A 19,139-nucleotide genomic window follows, 5' to 3' on the forward strand; every position below is an offset into this window, starting at 1 on the left:
AGAAAGGATTCACCTCAAAGGGGTTCAAAGGGGCTTTTGTGGTGACAGAAATGTTCTATATTCTGATCTGGGTACATATGTTTGTCACAAGTGATTTCTACACAAAACGGGTGGATTTTATTGTACATAAGTTATAGGTCAATAAAGTTGATTGAAAAAATTCTACTGATATTAGTTTTAACCCCCTGGTTACTACTCCAAGCCCCAGTTACTCATTTTTCTTGAAGCCTTTCCGGCTCTTCTGGGCCCACGGTGATCCCTTCCACTCCTGGCTCATACTCTTAAGAGTCTGTACTGTTTACCTGGCAATTCACTTAGTATTTCTGTGTGACTTAATGTTATCGCTTTCAATTTTTTATGAATTCATGAATTGTCTTCCTCGCTAGGTTAGAAGCACCTTGGGGCTGGGAAATGGTTTAATTTCTTGCTGTTTCCTCTAAAGCACAGGGCTCACAAATGCCAAGCATCTGCAGATTCCAGCTGCCCCCTGATCGGTGCCGAGTGGACAGTGTCAGGGAAGGCTTGGGTGGGCAGGGCACAGCCCCTAGAATGTGCACCTGTATGGAGAAGAGTGGGGTGCTATGCCCCCTATGACTCTCACCTATCACACTCCTACTTCCCTGGCCTGCTTCAAGCTGTCGTCTTGGGATCTACTGGTATCACTTTGGAAATCCCGTTTCCTGGACCCCATGCTCTTTTTCCTTTACATAGAGCACACCCTTCAGCCAACAGACCTCTCCAACAGAATACAAGAGTATATCTGGATGTGGGGCTCAAGCAGGACCTCACAACTTCAGAAACACCCAGCTCAGCTCATCCCCCTCATAGCTGACAGTCACACCACTTTCCAGGGCCACCACGATTTGCTGCAAGCCATCCCTGACCTTGGGGCCAGGCTCGTGTCCTGGTGACCTTCCCATTCAACATTCATCCAATGACTAACTGAATGGCTACTGTGAGCCAGGTACTATTCTAGGCACCGGAGATAAAGTGGTAGACAAAATAAACAAGGAAGTCCCTACTCGTAAAGAAGATATGAGACAGTTGGGGTGGGGATGTACCCAAAGATAATAAGCAAATGAACAAATAATAAATAGGGTGCTTTCACATGGTGATGAATGAGATGAAGAAAATCAAACAGAGAGTGTTGGGACAGAGGTGGTGATTTCTTGAGGTTGGGTGACAAGGAGAGTCTCACTGAGGAAGTGACACCTCTGCTGACAAAGCTGAAGGATAAGGAGCCAACCCATACTGAGATCTGGGTTAAGGGCATTCCAGGCAGAGAGAACAGCAGATGCAAAGGCCCTGGGGCAGGAATGAGCTTGATGAGTTTTAAAGGGCAGAAAGGAGCATAGAGTGGCTGGTGCACAGTAAGGGAGTAGACAATGATAAATACGGTCAGTGAAAAAGGTAATGTTCAAATGACCTTTTGGCCTCATGTACTGTGAGAGCACTTGGGATTTTATTCCAACTGTAATTGGAGGCCTTTGCGCAGTTTTAAGCCTACTCCCCACATCCCTCAAGGACCAAAATACACATATGGATTTTTCTTTTCTGGACCTAGATGCCTGGCCAGACACTCTAGGAGTATTCCTGGCAAACAGTACCTGTTAAAAAACAGCAATGCAGAACTCTGTGCTCCTGGATCCCCACCCCCTACCTGCTGGGGACCCCTCTCATCACTTTGCCTTGGACTCTCCCCCAGAACCTAAACGAACATAGTTGCCCCATGTTTTCTGCAGCCACACTAGACCCCTCTTAGCATCTGTACTGGCCTGCCCAGTCCTGCCAGGTGGCTGTGCTACCAGGCCTCATTCAACCAAGTGCCCATGTCTCAAGCTGAAACGACCCAGGGGACCACAACAAAACAAGTATCCCTCCTCACAGGCCTCTGCCTTCCAACCAACTCACCTTCACCCAGGGTCTGCTTGAGTAAGTCATGCTTGGCCTGTAGCTTAGTGATGAGGTTACTGCCATTCACATATTCTTTAAATTTCTGTAAAACACAAGGCACAAGGACATTACAGACTGCAAGGCCAAGTCACATGGTCTCTGCCTCTGAAACCGACCGCTATGCCAGGGAGGTCAGAGGGAGATTATGCCACCCTCAAGGACCCCAGCATGAGGAAAAGAAGGACCTCTGACTTGCTCCTTTTCACTTCTCCACAGACCCCAGCTCTGCTGAGTGCGACCGTCCCATCCTGGGCATTTCAGGGCAGTCTGGGGGAACACAAAGAAAGCTCAGGGGGAATGTGAGCTGCGAAAGGTGCTTTTGTCAGGTGAGGACTGGGGACTGAGCCCCAAGCAGACAGCTTCGTTAGTCATCAAGCCTCCACTGTGCTTCTGGGCCACGAGCAATAAAAATGGGAGCCGTCTCCGGGGGCACACAGCTGAGGCAAGAGCGCTTTATCAGATCTGTTACAGAGGAGCCTCCGAAGGAACCTTCCTTTCATCTGGCCCCACTCTGAAGGAGGAAGGGCTTTGCAGGCCCCTAAAGACATTCCTATTAAAATAACCTCAATTACATTGGGGGATACGTTTTTCTGCTTTTTACAGAGGAGACAGGTGAGGCTGGCATAAAGATCTGATTTGCCCCACGTCCCTGGGACTCCCAGGCTGCTTCGAGTTCAGGGACCTTGTGATGTACAATGTGTTTCAGAGCAGTGCAGAGGGACAGGAGTCACTGGGAACAGAAACACATCTACCTGTGCCCAAACTGAGCTGGACCTCAGCCACGCCTCTGCACAAGTACCAGCTTTCCTTGGCCCACCCTGCATCATGTAAGCACAGGTCAGACCCCTCTCTGCTGGGGCATGTCTTTGCTAGACTGCTGTTGGTGGGGTCCACACCCAATTTGTTTCCAGATCCCCAGTGCCTACAGCTGTGCCTGGCATATAGCCAATGCTGAGAAACTCTGCTGAAGCTCTGATCTCGTGGGGGTTGACAGAGAGGAGTGGGAAGAGAGACAATAAGCTAATAAAGAAAGTAAAATACACGATTGGTCGGATGCTGGTGAATGCTATGGATAAAAATAAGGCAGGAATGGGGGACTAGGAACCAGAGCAGACCTCACTGCATAGTTGCCATGTGAACCAAGGCCTGAAGGAGGTGAGGAAGGGGCTGTGTGGATACACGTGAGCACATGGGGAAGGAACATTCTCAGCAGATGCAAAGGCAATTGCAAACGCCCCAAAAACGAAGGCACAGGATGGTGTGATTGCCCCAAATCTGCCAGCTAGTTTCTCACCAAGAAATCCATTTTATTGCCCCAGCCAGAATGCTCAGAAAAGGGTGCAGAGGAGCAAACAAGTGAACTGTAGAGGCTCGGGACACTCCAATATGACATGTAAAGGAGCATCTGGAACATCACCATCATCCTATTGACAACAGTTGTAGGGAAAAGGTCGAGGTACTGGGGGCTGACATGTGTACAGATAAGATTGAGGTCACCTCACCTGGCCCCATCTTGATAGGTTTCTGGAATGGTGGGACTGGCAGGAGACGATGGTGCCGTATCTCGTCAGCCACAGTCCTTGGCGCCTAGGACCTTGGCTCCTAGGAACCACTCCCCTTGTACCAAAGAGCACCTGAAAGTTTTCAAGCTTGTACCTTTGGTCCTCATCACAATCTTGGATGGCAAAGAGTGGGGTGGGGGGGGGGGCATCATCATTCCCATTCTTGCCAGAAGGGGACAGAAGCTCAGAGCTTAGAGTGCCACCTTGGGCAGCTTACTCACTGCCCTCCTCAGGGTAAAGTGATAACTGACCTGCAGTGTTTCTCCAAGTGTGGTGCAGGGACTGGCAGCCTCCTACCAGCTGGGGAGAGGGTCAAAATGCAGATTCCTGCTCAAGAATACTGTGAGTCTAACCCCTAATTTTACCCCTGAGGAAGGCACTACAGAGGATCAGAAGTGTTCAATTTTCCAGGGCCCACCTCGGGGAGGGTGGTATGCTGGGAGCCTACATTTTTAACAAGCTTCCTACATGATTCGAATACACACTTCAGTTTGATAAACGCTCTCCCCTAGGCTCTCTATGGATGCTTCCAGTAATGACATGCTCTGCTCTTATCACATGTTTAAAAATTTGCCATGAGAAGCAGAGCTGAGGTATAAGCAGGTATCTTCTCCACCATGCCTTGCTGCCCCAGGTAGTTGAAGCTCTAATCCCAACCATGTAACTCACCTGAGTGGGCAATTCACTGGTTAGTGGAAATTACACCCCGGGGCTCTGGAGCCCATAGACTTTGCCTACTTTTTCCAAGCTTCATCCAGGCTTCATATGTGACTCACGATGGAAAGAATACTATTGAATTGTACCAATGCTTGCATTAAGAGGAATATTATGTCCTTAAAAGTGCCTAAAATAATGTCATAACATCAAGTCATGAGGTGTACTAGCCAACCAGGTTGATAGATTAAATATTAAAATGAAAATATAATACCCATGACCCTTAATCATGGACACTGGTGAATTCTTTTCCTTTCAAGTCAGCCAGACCCCCTTTTCTCTGCTTCTGCCACCCAGATTTCTTTGCTTCCGCTGTCACAGTGAATTCATATTCATGTGCACTCCTTCCTTAAATCTCTGTGACCCATAAAATTCTCTCTGTAAATACAGTAGGCGCCCAGTGGAAGTGGTGAACCCCAGAAATTGGCATGGGCTGATTCACCAAGACTAGTCTTATTTCCTTTCTTGAAAACAACAAAATCAAAGAGTGATGACAGAGGAAATGCAATATATGTCAACTGTTTGATTTCAAAAAAGGATTTGACAAGGCCTATCACAAGATGGAGTTGGGTGTCAGAACTGGGTGGGTTTGTGACTCGTTAAATGACCGCCATCTAGAGGTGTTGATACAGTGGATCACTATCAGCCTAGTGGCATGTTTCAAACAACTCTGTCTTTGGCCTTGGTTGTGGCATAACTATTAGTTTTTTTTTTTTTTTTCACTGACAAACTTTAAGGTATGAAAGCCACACTCACTGAATCTGCAGACAACCTAAGTCTGAAGGGACAGCACATATGCTGAACCACTGCAACAAGATCCTGACAGTCTGAAGCCGTGAACTAAATCCATCAAGAGGAAATCTAACTGGTAAGAAACCTAACACTGACCCAACACATCAGCTACATATCCTTTAGCAGAAAGGTAGCCTGGTGTAATGGCAGTACATAGGGAATAGAGATTTAACTGACATTAACTTTAAAAAAAAAAAAAAAAAAGAATACAATCTTAGTTATAAGAGAAGATTATGAAAATGTGCATGCCAACAAATTGAACAAGATAAAAGAAATGGATAAATTCTTATAAACACATAACCTCCTAAAACGAAATCAAAAAGAAATAGAACATTTGAACAAGCTGATTACCAGCAATGAAATTGTATCAATCAAAAAACTCCCAACACGCGAAAGTCCAGAAGCAGAAGGCTTCACAGGTGAATTCTATCAAACATTTAAAGAAGACTTAATACCTACTCTTCTCAAACTCTTCCAAAAATAGGAAGAGGAAGGAAAGCTTCAAGATTAATTCTATGAGGCCCTGATACCAAAATCAGATAAAGACACTACAACAAAAGGGAACTGTAGGCCCATATCTCTGGTGAATATAGATGCAAGAATTCCCAACAAAATGTTAGCAAACTAAATCCAATAATGCATTAAAAAAATCATCCACCACGATCAAGTGGGACTTTTTCCTGTGTTGCAGGGGTGGTTCAATATTCACAAATCAATCAATGTGATACACCACATCAATAGGAGGAAGGATAAAAACTATAGATGCAGAAAAAGCGTCTGACAAAGTACAAGATCCATTCATAATCAAAATCCTCATCAAAGAAGGTAGAGGGAATGTACCTCAACATAAAAAGGCCATATATGAAAAACCCACAGCTAATATGATTCTCAGTGGAGAAAAACAGAACTTTTGTCCTAAGGTCAGGAACAAGACAAGGATGTCCACTCTCACCACTTTTGCTCAACACAGTACTGGAAGTCCTAGGCACAGCAATCACGTAACCAAAAGAAATAAAAGATATCCAAACTGGTAAGGAAGAAGTAAAACCTTTACTATTTGCAGATGACATGATACTATATATAGAAAACCCTAAAGCCACTACGAAAAAACTACTAGAACTGATAAATGAATTCAGTAAGGTCACAGGATACAAAATCAATATAGAAAATCTGTTGCATTTCTATACACTAATAATGAAGTAGCAGCACGGGAAATTAAAACCCCAATCCTATTTACAATTGCACCAAAAATAATAGAATACTTAGGAATAAACTCAACCAAGGAAGTGAAAGACCTATACTCTGAAAACTATAAAACACTGATGAAAGAAATTGAAGTAAAAACAAAGGGAAAGATGACTCCATGCTTATAGATTGGAAGAATTAATATTGTTAAAATGTCCATACTACTCAAAGCAATCTACAGATTTAATGCAATGCCTATCAAAATACCAAAAACATTTTTCACAGAACTAAAACAAATAATCCTAAAATTTGTATGGAACCACAAAAGGCCTCAAATAGCCAAAACACTCTTGAAAAAGAAGAACAAAACTGAAGGCATAATAACCCCAGATTTCAAGATCTGCTACAAAGCTGTAGTTATCAAAATCGTACGGTACTGGCACCAAAACAGACATAAAGATCAATGGAACAGAATAGAGATCCCAGAAATAAACACACAATTATATGGTCAATTAATCTACAACAAAGGATGCAATACGCAATGAGAAAAAGAAGAGTCTCTTTAACAAATGGTGCTGGGAAAACTGGACAACTACATGCAAAAGTATGAAACTGAACTACACTTTCTTACACTAGACACAAAAATAAACTCAAAATGGATTAAGGACCTAAATGTGAGACTTGAAACCATAAAAATCCTAGAAGACAGCACAGGCATCTGACATCAGCTGTATCAACATTCTTCTTGATACATCTTCTGAGATAATGGAAACAAAAGCAAAAATAAACTATAGGGATTGTGTCAAAATGAAAAGCTTCTGCACGGCAAAGGATACAATCAACAAAAACTAAAAGACAACCTAGTGAATGGGAGAGGATATTTGCGAATGGCATATCTGATAAAGGATTAGTACCCCAAATATATAAAGAACTTCTACAACACCTCCCCCAAAACCCCAAATAATCCAATTAAAAAATGAGCAAAAGACATGAGCAAATATTTCCCCAAAGAAGACATCCAGACGACCAACAGACACATGAAAAGATGTTCAACATCACTCATCATCGGGAAAATGCAAATCAAAACCACGATATTACCTCGTACCTGTCAGAATGGCTAAAATCAAAAACACAAGAAACAAGTGTTGGCAAAGATGTGGAGAAAAAGAAACCCTCTTGCACTGTTAATGGGAATGCATACTGGTGTGGCTGCTGTGGAAGACGCTATGGAGGTTCCTTGAAAAATTAAAAATAGAATTACCATATGATCCAGTAATTCTACTACTGGGTATTTACCAAAAAAATACAAAAACACTAATGTGAAAAGACATATGCATCCCTACATGTACTGCAGCATTATTTATAATAGCCAAATCAAAACAGCCCAAGTGCCCACTGATAGATTTATGCACAAAGAAGAGACGGCATGTATAAATACATATAATTTCTTGAGGAATTATATACATATATAAAAGAATGAAATATTGCCATTTGCAAGAACATGGATGGATCTAAAGAGTATAATGCTAAGTAAAATAAATCAGTCAGAGAAAGACAAATACCATATGATTTCACTCATATGTGGAATTTAAGAAACAAAACAAATGAACAAAGGAAAAAAAGAGACAAATGAAAAACCAGACTCTTAACTATAGAGAACAAACAGATGGTTACCAGAGGGGAGGTGGGAGGGAGTTTGGGTGAAACAGATAAAGGGGGTTCAGAGTACACTTATCATGATGAGCACTGAGTAATGCACAGAACTGTTCAATCACTATATTGTACATCTGAAACTAATATAACACTGTATGTTAACTATGTCGGAATTAAAATTTGTAAATAAAAATAAAAACAAAACAAAAAGAATATGATCTTAGAATGTATGGAAAGGAGAATAGCACCTAGGGTGGGAGGAGGCGGGAGTTTAGCTCTAGTCTGTGCTGGTCAGATCACTGCTCAGAGTCTCGCTTTAACACAGGCATCAATAAAAGGAACAAGTTCAGGAAAGAGACACCAGGATGCTGAGGCCACTCAAAATGAAAGCTTATGAGGCAGGATTTACAATATCAGGTATGTTTAGCCTGGAGAAATGAAAACCTAGCTCGTTAGAAGCACACCAAAGACTGTCTTGTGGAATTATCCTCTCTGTTGCCCCAGAGAACAGGATCAAGATGAATGACCAGAAATCCCAGTGAAGTAGAGATAACAGAATACATCATAATATCTACTGCCGGCCACAGGCCAGACAATAGGGCTGTTTGGAGAAGGCAGGAACTTTTAATCCTAGGTCTGTTCAAGCAGAGGCTGGATGCCTTTTTGGTAGGGATAGGGTTGAATGTGATCAAACATCAGACGGAAGATCTGAAGTCCCTTACACCCCCAAAATTCTATGTTCACTAAACACATGTTGAACAAAGATCCAGTGCCCCCTAACCTTGTTCTTCCCTGCCCCAGCAAAATGGAATGCATATAATCTGGGATTTTACATGATGGGCTGACAACTTACCAGCAGTTTGCACAGATCATTCAGGGCGTGGTTTCTAAAGCCCACACCCAAATTTAAGATACCTCAATGTGACAACCGTACATTAAACTTTAGGTTTGTTATTTGGGCTTCCACTAGGCTAAGAGCCATTTCCCTCATACCCTATGGAACACAACTCTCTGGGGTTTTGTAGGTTAACTGCAATAACCATCAATCCAGGATCAATGCTGATGCTCCCCACTGGCAATTCACCTTTTTGCATCTCACAAAGCCAAGGCAATTTCATTTGAGAAGCACATTGGAAACTTTTTAGCTCTAACTGACCCACATGGTTTTGCTGGCTCCCCCTAGCTTGGGCTGTTCCCCAAAAGTCACTGCCAGCAGGTCAGTAGACAGTAAGTTCTGGGTCCAAGACACCACTTACCGTAAAATAAAACATTTCTGTTTCTTGCTGGTTGGCCCTCCTTTTGGCAATGTTGATCTTGCTCATGTAGGTCTCAGAGGCAGCCGACTTCACAGACTCTGTAGATCGACTGTGTTGGAAGGCGTCAGAAACATCAAAGTCCTCCACAGTCAGCATGTCCTGTAAGGTCTGCATGGTGGCATCCAGGGTTTTTCTAACCTGGAGAAACATAGCATGTCAACAAAAACCCTTCGGCCTCAGAATGCCTTTCACACCGCAAAATCCTTTTCCCCACTTTATTTCTTCCACGTATAGCCTCTAGGAGGTGGGCAGGACAAAGATGATCATTCTCATTATACTGATGTGGAATATAAGGCCAGCGAGCTGGCTAGGGTGAGAACCCATGTTGCCCAGTCTAACATCATTGTACTGGATTGTTTCTGCTGAAGAGAACGTGGGAGAATGTTGTGACAAACAAGGAAGCCAGGTTTCCAGGTTTGTTTCTCTTTTCCTGATTATATAGCCCCACACGAGCTCCTCCAATGGGAGGCAGGTCCCTTGAGCAGAAATATTCTGAGTGCTCATCCAGAGAGAAGAGAGGACAGAGTCTAGATAGGATGAGGGGCCATCCTCAGTGGACATACTCTCTGGCTATCTGCCCCTGACTTATCAAAAGCCTGACTGAGAAATGAGAAAAGAGAGGAAGATCATGCTGAGCCAGTCCTCCAGGATCCCAACTTCTCTCCTGGAGTCAAGTGGGACCCCCAGAAGGCTACACGTGCAGAACACACGAGACCTGACCTCGCAACATCCCTTCACTGACTTGTACCCTATACTTCGATGGAAGGTCACTCCAAAAACAGGGGAGAAACTGCATCTACATTCACTGTTAAATTATTGTCACCCGAAGTCTTTCTTGTCACTCAGATCTCCACTTAAATGTCACTTCCTGGAGACATCAGAGCCCCCTGACTACTGTTCCTAACTTAGTGCCCACCATCACTTGATATTTTGCATACTGCTTTAATGTTTTATCTATCTTTTTTTTGCTAGACTATAATCTCCAGGAGAGGAGGCACTATGTTTTCTTGTTCACTCACTTTACTTTGCCTCTAGCACCGTGTTTAGAGCATGGAATGTGCTTAATAAATACTTGAAAAATACTGGTTAAAAGAATACTTGTGAATGAATAAATGTATGGATCAGTTCTTTCTAACACAGCCTGACAGTAGTTCAGGTTCAAAATTAAGCATTTCCATAGCCACGAACAGCCTATACAGAGGAACTTTTGCTTCATTCTCCTCTATGGGGCCCTGCTTTCCAATTTAAACCCCACTAATATTGTTATCCATATACTGTTCCATGTAAACAATTGAAAATGCTTCAGGGGAGGATACAGAATACTTTCTTCATCTCCTCTCTCTCCTCAGGTTTGAAAAATAAAAACACAATCCATTTCTGTATAACCTCCCCCCAGGGTCAGCTTTGATTCGTTATCGTCCTGTGTGACAATCTGTCTCACGTCTGTCCCAGCTTTGTCCTTTGTGAAGACATGGAGCAAACCAGCTCTCTCCGCCCAGGACAGCCCTCTTGAGATGTGAAGACAGGGGCCATGACTCCCCATCTCCAGCTGTGGTTACACTTTCCGGTGATAAACTTGCCCAAGATTTTAGGTGACATTCCTCACATCCTGCTGTCCTTTCTCCAGGGGCCTGTGGTTGGTTGACATCCTCCCTGCATAAAGGCATCCAGGCTGGAATGGAATGTTTCCCATCTGGCTTCCTCGGTCCACATCAAAACACACCACAGCTGGTATTTCCATTCGTGCCCTCCCAGGGGCGATCCTGTGTCACTAGCCACGTGGGAGGTGTGCTGGCCAAGGCAAGACAGAAGTTCCTTGGGGCTCAGGATCCATCACACATTCGGTGTACCCTGGGCTTTTTTATTACATTGTGTAATTTAAAATACCTATAGCTATCTTTGATGATCAAAATAACACAAACTCAATGCAGATAACAGAGAAAAGCACAAGAAGAAAACAGAAATCACCTATAATTCCTCTACCCAGATATAATCACAATTAACATCTCAAAGCATTTCTTTCTTTCCAGGCATTTTTTTCTTGTGAATAAACACAGATACACATGCACCTCCTCTAGTTTACCATACTCAGGATACTACTGGACATAGAGTTCTACATCCTCTTTGTTCTTAACATCTTGGGAGCATTCCCCCATCCCTTTAAAGATTCTTGGTGTGCCCAGTTTTAATGGGTGTGTAATAATCCATCTTATGGATGAACCCTAATTTCTAATGCATTCCACGACAAGCCAGGCCTTTGTAAGGAAATCGCTTACAGGGCAGAGCGGCCCACTCACCTCCTCATTCTCTATCTTGAGAGTGGCCAGTCTGGACTGCAGCTGGTGGTACCGCATGAGCAATTCCGTCTGGACTGGCTGCTGAGCGCTGACCTGGCAAACCTGCAAAAGGACAGCCACCACCTGCCCTTGCCCAGTGCTCTCATCACCTGTGTGGAGCCAGGGCTGGGGGCCATCATCAACATCCCTATCAACAGCTGAGGAAACAGGCCTGGAAAGGTTAAGTGACCTACCCATGGTCACACAGCTTGTGTCTGGCAACACCAGCCAGGAACTGGGATCTTTCTACCCCAAAGGCCACCCTCTCACACTGCAAGTTGTGGCCTCTCGGTCATGGTCTTCTAGGTTTGTCCAACCCTAGAGGGTTTACTAAACACTTTAACATAATCTCATAGTTCATTTTAAAGCAGGAAGTTGTAGAAGAAAGCAATGGCTTGACAAAAGCCAATGAAAAGAATAACAAATGGAAACAATCAGTAGAGTTGTCCTATTCCCCATCAGGAAGGTGCTTTGGTGAGGCAACTGTGAGTCGGTAGCCTGCTCATGGGGTGGGGGAGGAGGTGAGTGGAAGGAGACATTGCTCTCCCTACACCCACTCCACCCACGGCTCCCTTACTACCTGTAGGCTGGGCAGCCTGGCATAACTCAGCTGAGATCATAAGGGACAGTAAGGCTCTGTGATTTACTAGTTATTTACCACTAACGAGGCAACTCAAACTTCACAGTCACCCGTCGTAACTATGAGGCCAGGATTTTTAGGTCCAGATGATGGGCCAAAGGGTTGAATGCAATGGCTGAGGGATGGGCCAGAAGCTGTGGGAGACCCTGCAGAAGGCCCCTCTTTTGCAGATGAAGAAAGTGGGGAGGGATGAAAAGGGAAAGCTCAAGGAGCTATTATCATAAGGGACTTTGCACAGTTTGAGTAACCATTGTGATGCTTTGTGGCCAGGAACAAGTACCTTCCTGCACTTATTTATTTATTCATTCCAGAACACGGTTCTGAGGATCTGAGTGGCACAAAACCCAAGAGAGGCGAAAGTCGGTGATGGGCACTGAGGAGGGCACCTGTTGGGATGAGCATTGGGTGTTGTATGGAAACCAATTTGACAATAAATTTCATATTAAAAGAAAACAAAACAAAACCCAAGGGAGCAGAGTTGGTGGTAAGCCTCCCGTAGGGGAGGACAGGCAGTGCCCAGGCAAGGCTGCCGCCAGAGCAGCTGCGGGGAGGCCTAGCTAGCCTCCTGTGATCCAAGGTCATCCAAGGGAAGACTGTGAGATGCTTGTGTGACAATGTGGGACTCCCTTGGGGTCTAGACATAACTGGGAAGGATGTTAAGGAGAGTTAAGGTCTTGTAATTCTACAGGTGAGGCACGTGAGCCAGCAGAGTTAGGATATCAGTGGGAAACTCCTCAGATGCGGAAGCCCCTGGACCGAGAACATGACCTGAGGCCTCTGAGATCAATGTCATGCATGTGGAACAGGGGCTGACGTTCCCCTCCCACCGATGTTCTGGGAGCACATGGGAGAACGGGTGAAACGGTCTCAAGCATGGGCTCCTGGGAGAAGCCTACCTCATCCCCCATATGGGGCTGGAACTCAAACTTGAGTGGAGGACAGAAGACCTGGTTGCACATGTCCATGACAGTGTGCTTGTCGCTTCGGGAGTCCAGGTTGTCTACCGCGTTCTCGATGACATCCAGCCCCTCGTGGCGAGAGGTCTCCAGGTTGTACTCGGCTGAGAGGTAGGTCCGGAAGGTGCGGGCCAGGCTGGCATGAAAGCCCAAGTCACAGCACTTGGAAAGAGGCACACGACAGAAGGCTGTGGGCTGTCACATGGAGGTGGGGGCCAACGGCATTCCTTTTCCCATGACAGTGGCTTACCATTACCTCACATTCCACAGTCAAATCTTTCATCCTGGAAACCCTTGTGCACCTTGGAATCTTGCTGCACAAATCTCCCCAAAGCCCTCAGTGGGAGCTGGGTATTGGGATCTGGGCACTAGCAGAACTTCTCTAGCTCCCCAAATTCATCACATTCTTTCTCGTCTCTAGGCCTTCACACATGCATTCCCTCTGCCTGCAGACTGCCTAAATATTCTTCCTTGAGGTTTCAGTTTAGAGGTCACTTCCTCCAGGAAGTCCTCCTTGATGCACTCCCCGCTCAGAGTTTATATCATGCTTCCCTCCTCTGGGGGCCCGCATCTCCCCCACCTCCCTCACTGTGACACCTGCCAGTTGGCTTTGTGGTCACCTATTAAGATTTCAAGGTTATGCATTGTAAGCCCCATGAGGACAGACCCATGGGCTCTTGTCCACTGTGGTGCCTCAAGGCCTACAGCTAGCAGGTGCTCAATAAAAATGTGGCAAACGAAGACAGGAGAGGGCTAGAAAGAGTGAAAAGTTGTGAGAAAGAGGAGAGATATGGCCTGGGGCATGGGAAGCCACAGGCAGGGCTGGGCAGCTCCCTCTCCTGGGGATTGTGGCAATGGGTCCCTACTGCAGCCATGGAAAAGTGGTGACCCTCTGACTCCCTGACAGGACACAGCAGACCCAGAGGAAAAGGATCCATCCGCCAGTATGGAACCTTTCCTGAGCATCTACAGGCCAGATTCCTGTCCGTGTGGGATGGGCAAGACACAAAAAGCAGCCTCAGCTCCAGCACAGATGACACAGAAGCTCTCCATGATGATGCCCCTCATGACATTCTCTCTCCAAGCCGGCGGACTCTTCAGCATGACCTACACATCTGGTACTCAGGAGTCAGGCTCCCATTCTGCTTTCGCTTAAACTGCCTGATTTCTCCCATGATAATATTCCCTAAACATACCTATACTACCCTGGGAAACCCTGCAGGCTATGAACTGTGTATGATCACCCCTATACCTCTATACCCAGAAAAGGGCCCGGCGTAGAGGAGGGGACTTGGGAAGTGCAGGTGGAATATAAGACTGCCTGACCTGACCATATAGGGGCTGCCAGAGGCCCACTCCCACCCACGGAAGTAGAAACCAGGAGGTGATACTCATTCCCCAGGCCCCAACGCCCACTGCCCTCCCCCTCCGTCGGGGCTCACGGGACATGCGCATCAGCTAAAGACAAGGGTCAGTCCGGGTGTGGGGCCTTGTTCAGTCCCAGCCTCCCCAGGTGCTCACGTCGATTAGGTCGGAGACGTCATGGATGTAGTACTTGCTGATAGCTGCGTTGGTGGCCGCCAGATTCAGCAAGTAGTCATTCCGGGCCTTTGTGCATTTCAGCTTGTTCTCAGAATACTTTGCCTGCCTCTGCAAGAACACAGTAGACGTAAGAGCTGAGGCACTAACCTGGCTCTCATCCCTCTTTCGAACCCTCTTCCTTCAGGCTCCTCGTTGCTCAGTCCCCTCTGCCTTTCCTTTAAGAGGCTAAGTTCACTCCTGCCTCTAGGCCTTCAGGCTTGTTCCCTCTGCCTGGTAAGCCATCCTTCCAAGTCCCTATGAGGCCTGCTCCTTCCGTCCTTCAGGTCCTTCCCCAAAATCAGGTGGCCAGAGCAGCCTCTGAGGACAACCTTGCCTGAAATGAGTCTTCAGCATCTGAGGTGCCCCTCCCCCTTCCCTTCCCCTGATCTACTTTTTTCACTTATTTTATCTTTGTTCAATTTTTAGTGATTGTTTTCATTTTCATTTAATTTTTTTAAAGACTGTATATTTAGAGCAGTGCTAGGTTCACAGCAAAAATTGAGAGGGTACATTAGTTCCAACTGATAAACCTACAGTGACACATCATAATCACCCAGAGTCCATAGTTTACATTAGGGCTCACTCCTGGTATTTTACATTCTATGGGTTTGGGCAAATGTATAACAATATACATCCATCATTATAATATCAGACTGAGTAGTTTCCCTGCCCTAGAATACTCTGTGCTCCCCCTATCCATTTCCTCCCTGCCATCTACCCCTGGCAACCACTGATCTTTCTCCTGTCTCCATAGTTCTGCCTTTTCTAGGATGTCATGTCGTTGGCATCGTACAGTATGTGGCCTTTTCAGATTGACTTCTTTCACCTAGTAATATGCATTTAAGGTTCTTCCATGTCTTCTAGGGGCTTGTTACCTCATTTCTTTTTAGCACTCAATAACATTCCACTGCCTGGGTGGACCACAGTTCGCTTACCCATTCACCTACTGAAGGACATCTTGGTTGCTCTATTTTTCTTCATAACCATTCTTCACTACCTGAAATTATATTTTTTACCTCTTTGTTTACTTGCTGGTTTTTGGGGTCCCCCACTAGAAAGTAAGCTCTACGAAGTCAGGGACTTGATCTGCCCCAGTCATCACTGGGCCTGGAGCACCCAGAACTGTCTCTGCACAAAGTAGGCAGTAAGCACTTTTCACTGGTTGTGTGGACATGAATGGTGAGAGAGGCAGACTGGGCAGCTGGAGGTGCCAGTGTTGGCTAGGAGCTGGACGGCCTCCCTGGGAAGCTGCTTCTGTCCTGGGCCAGCCTGGGCAGGAAGAGGTAGAGAGAAAATGGGTTGGAGAGCTGTCCCTTTACCCCTTTCAGACGATGAGTCCTGTTCAGGGTAGAAAAACGGCTCTCCTTTAACAAACAGGGTTTTCCTCCTTCACCTAGGCACTCTTAAATCTTAAATCTTCCTTATTCCAAGCAAAACTATGGAAGTGGCCCAAGTGTCCACTGATGGATGAACAGATAAAGAAAAAGTGGTAAAGGTGCACTTGGGTGGCTCAGTCGGTTAAACGTCCAACTCTTGATATTGGCTCAGGTCATTTTGGGCTCTGCACTGAGCACTGAGCCTGGAACCTGCCTGGGATTCTCTCTCTCCCTCTCTATCTGCCCCTCCCCTGCTCGTGTTCCCTCTCTCTCAAAGTAAATAAACATTTTTAAAAAAAAATGATCTAGAGAATATAGTGCTAAGTGAAATAAGTCACTCAGAGAAAGACAAATACCATATGATTTCATTCATATGTGGAATTTAAGACATAAAACTGTAAACAAAGGAAAAAAGAGACAAATAAAAAACCAAACTCCATGGCAAATAAACTGATGGTTACCAGAGGGGAGGTGGGTGGGGAGAGGGTGAAAGAGGTGAAGGGGACTAAGAAGGGGATTTAAAAAACCTTTCATTCCAGATTGTGTTCTCCTAGCTACCTAGTAGGGGTGCTTCCATGTCAACCTTTGAATTCTCTTCATAGATCTCCTCTGACCTTTCTCCGGGGCCCATTTATTCCAGGAAACAAATTCCTCCTGGTAGTTACAGTCCTGTACCAGCCACGTACCCGACTCCTCACAGAGAATTTTGAGACTCCTCACCCGTTTCCAGGTTGACCCCCACACCACTTTTAGCCCTTCATGAATTCGTAACATTTTATACCTGGAAAGGATAGTAAAGATATCATAGTTTAATTCACCCACTTTATAGGTGAGAAAATGAAAACTGAAAAGAAGTGGCCTGGGGTCACCTGGCTGGCTCTGCTGGTAGAGCATGCCACTCTTAATGTCAGGGTTGTGAGCTGAAGCCCCACGTTAGGTGTGGAGATTACTTAAAAAAAAAAAAAAAAAGTGGATTGTCCAAGAACCAAATGGCTGATTAGCATATAACTCTGAACTAAACTTAGTCTCCAGATCTCCCAGCTGGTGGTCTCCCTCACCTTCTATTTATCCCCCATGTTGTAGTTCTGTAATTCCTTACCTGCTTGTCTTATTTTCTTTCTTTCTTTCTTTCTTTCTTTCTTTCTTTCTTTCTTTCTTTCTTTCTTTCTTTTCTTTCTTTCTTTCTGTCTTCCTTCCTTTCTTTCTTTCTTTCTTTTCTTTTTTTCTTAATATATTCACAATATTGTACAATAATCACCACTATCAAAATTTAGAATATCAACCCCAAAAGAAACCCTATACCGATTAGCAGTCACTCTCCATTCTCTTCTGCCCCAGCTCCTGGCAACCAACAATCCACTTTCTGTCTCTGTCTAGTCTGGACATTTCATATAAATAAAATCATGCAATATTATGACTGGTTTCTCTTACTCAGCATATTGTTTTCAAGGTACATCCATGTTGTAGCATGTATCAGCATTTCACTCCTTTTCGTGGCTGAATAATATTCCACTACATGGTTAAACCACATTTATTCATCCATTCACCAACTGATGGACATCTGGATTGTCTCTACTTTTTGGCTACTATGGATAATGCTGCTATGAACATTCATGTGCAGGTCTTTGTGTGGATGTATGTTTTCATTTTTCTTGAGTAGATTGCCTAGGATGGAACTGTTGAGTCATATGGTAACTTTATGTTTAACATTTTGAGGAACTGACAAATTGTTTTCCCAAATGGCTGAACCATTTTACATTCCCTCCAGCAATGTGTAAGTGTTCAAATTTCTCTACAACCTCACTAGCACTTATTATTATCTGCCTTTTTTATTTTAGCCATGTTGGTGGGTATGGAGTGATATCTCACTGTGATTTTGATTTGTATTTCCTTAATGACAAATGATGCTGAGCATCTTTTCATGTGCTTATTAACCACTCAGGTAAGTTCTTCAGAGAAATATCTATTCAAATCCTTTACCCATTTTTAAATTGAGTCTCTGTCTAATTATTGGGCAGCACACTTTTCTTTGCCTTTGAAATTACCCTGGAATCTTAGTTTATTTGCCTATGGTTACTTTTCCAAGTCACCGAGGCCCTGGTGAATTTTATTTCCACTCAATCTCCTATCATTTTAAGAGGTGTAGGATCATATAATCATTGAATTAGACCCATAGAAGCCCAAATAAACATCTGGTGCAATGATTGGGACACAGAAGAGCTCAGAAATATTTGCTGATTGTATGGAATGAATGAATACAGAGAATTCAACAAGAAAATCAGAGCTTTTATGAAGAAAGAAACCTTAGAAGTGACCTAACCTAGGATGACAAAAAGCATGTACGCCGACCTTCTAAATTCCCTGGCCGTGGCAGACATCATTAATTGATCACAGCTCTGTTTTTAACTGATTCGTGGAGGAGGCTTCACAATCTTCAACACAGAGCCCTGGGAAGGCACTACCAATCAATCAGAGTGGATGTGAGAGAGAACAGTCATTTGCCATCACTCTCAGATTTTTAAACTGAGGCTCAAGGGCGCCTGGGTGGCTCACTTGGTTAAGCGTCTGACTTTGGCTCAGGTCATGATCTCTCTAGTCCCCAGTTCGAGCCCTACATCTGGCTCTGTGCTGACAGCTCAGAGCCTGGAGCCTGCTTTGGGTTCCGTGTCTCTCTCTCTGTCCCTTCTCCACTTGTGCTTTGTCTCTTTCTCAAAAATAAGTAAACATTTAACTGAGGCTCGGGGAAATACTGTAAATGTGGCCTTTTCAAAACCCAGTCTGTCTGACTCCAATGCTAGCACTCCTTTCACCGTGCCCCACTAAAGCACTTTATCAGCTCCCATACATGGTAATTCTAAATCTCCCATCTTTAGCTTGTCCCATCTTGGAGTGGGTTCTTCATTGGGTTCTCCAGGCACTGGTTGGCAACACAATGCTGTTTCCTCTTGTTGGGACACACTCAACCCCAACCAGCCCTCCAGCCACCAAAATGGACTCCCGAGCAAGCCCCTGCCCTGACAAATGTCCGGTGATTCCCGCCCATCTGAGAATGTGCTTGCTGGGCGTGATTCTCGT

The 19,139-nt window shown here is 44.8% G+C and overlaps 1 protein-coding gene across 7 annotated transcripts in view; it reads right to left on the reverse strand.

Annotated features, from left to right (window-relative positions):
* Positions 1 to 19,139, reverse strand: part of SRGAP3 (SLIT-ROBO Rho GTPase activating protein 3) — a 263,049-nt gene that overhangs the window by 57,973 nt on the left and 185,937 nt on the right. For all 7 annotated transcript variants that reach the window (XM_019824938.3, XM_019824937.3, XM_011280178.4 and 4 more), the window contains exons 6-10: positions 14,629 to 14,757; positions 13,048 to 13,269; positions 11,473 to 11,574; positions 9,116 to 9,313; positions 1,912 to 1,996 (exon numbers count right to left, since the gene is read on the reverse strand). In XM_019824938.3, the coding sequence (XP_019680497.1) occupies positions 1,912 to 1,996; positions 9,116 to 9,313; positions 11,473 to 11,574; positions 13,048 to 13,269; positions 14,629 to 14,757 (736 nt within the window). The remainder of the gene's footprint in view (positions 1 to 1,911; positions 1,997 to 9,115; positions 9,314 to 11,472; positions 11,575 to 13,047; positions 13,270 to 14,628; positions 14,758 to 19,139) is intronic.

Source organism: Felis catus, chromosome A2 (assembly GCF_018350175.1).
Source record: "Felis catus isolate Fca126 chromosome A2, F.catus_Fca126_mat1.0, whole genome shotgun sequence".
Lineage (NCBI taxonomy): Eukaryota > Metazoa > Chordata > Mammalia > Carnivora > Felidae > Felis > Felis catus.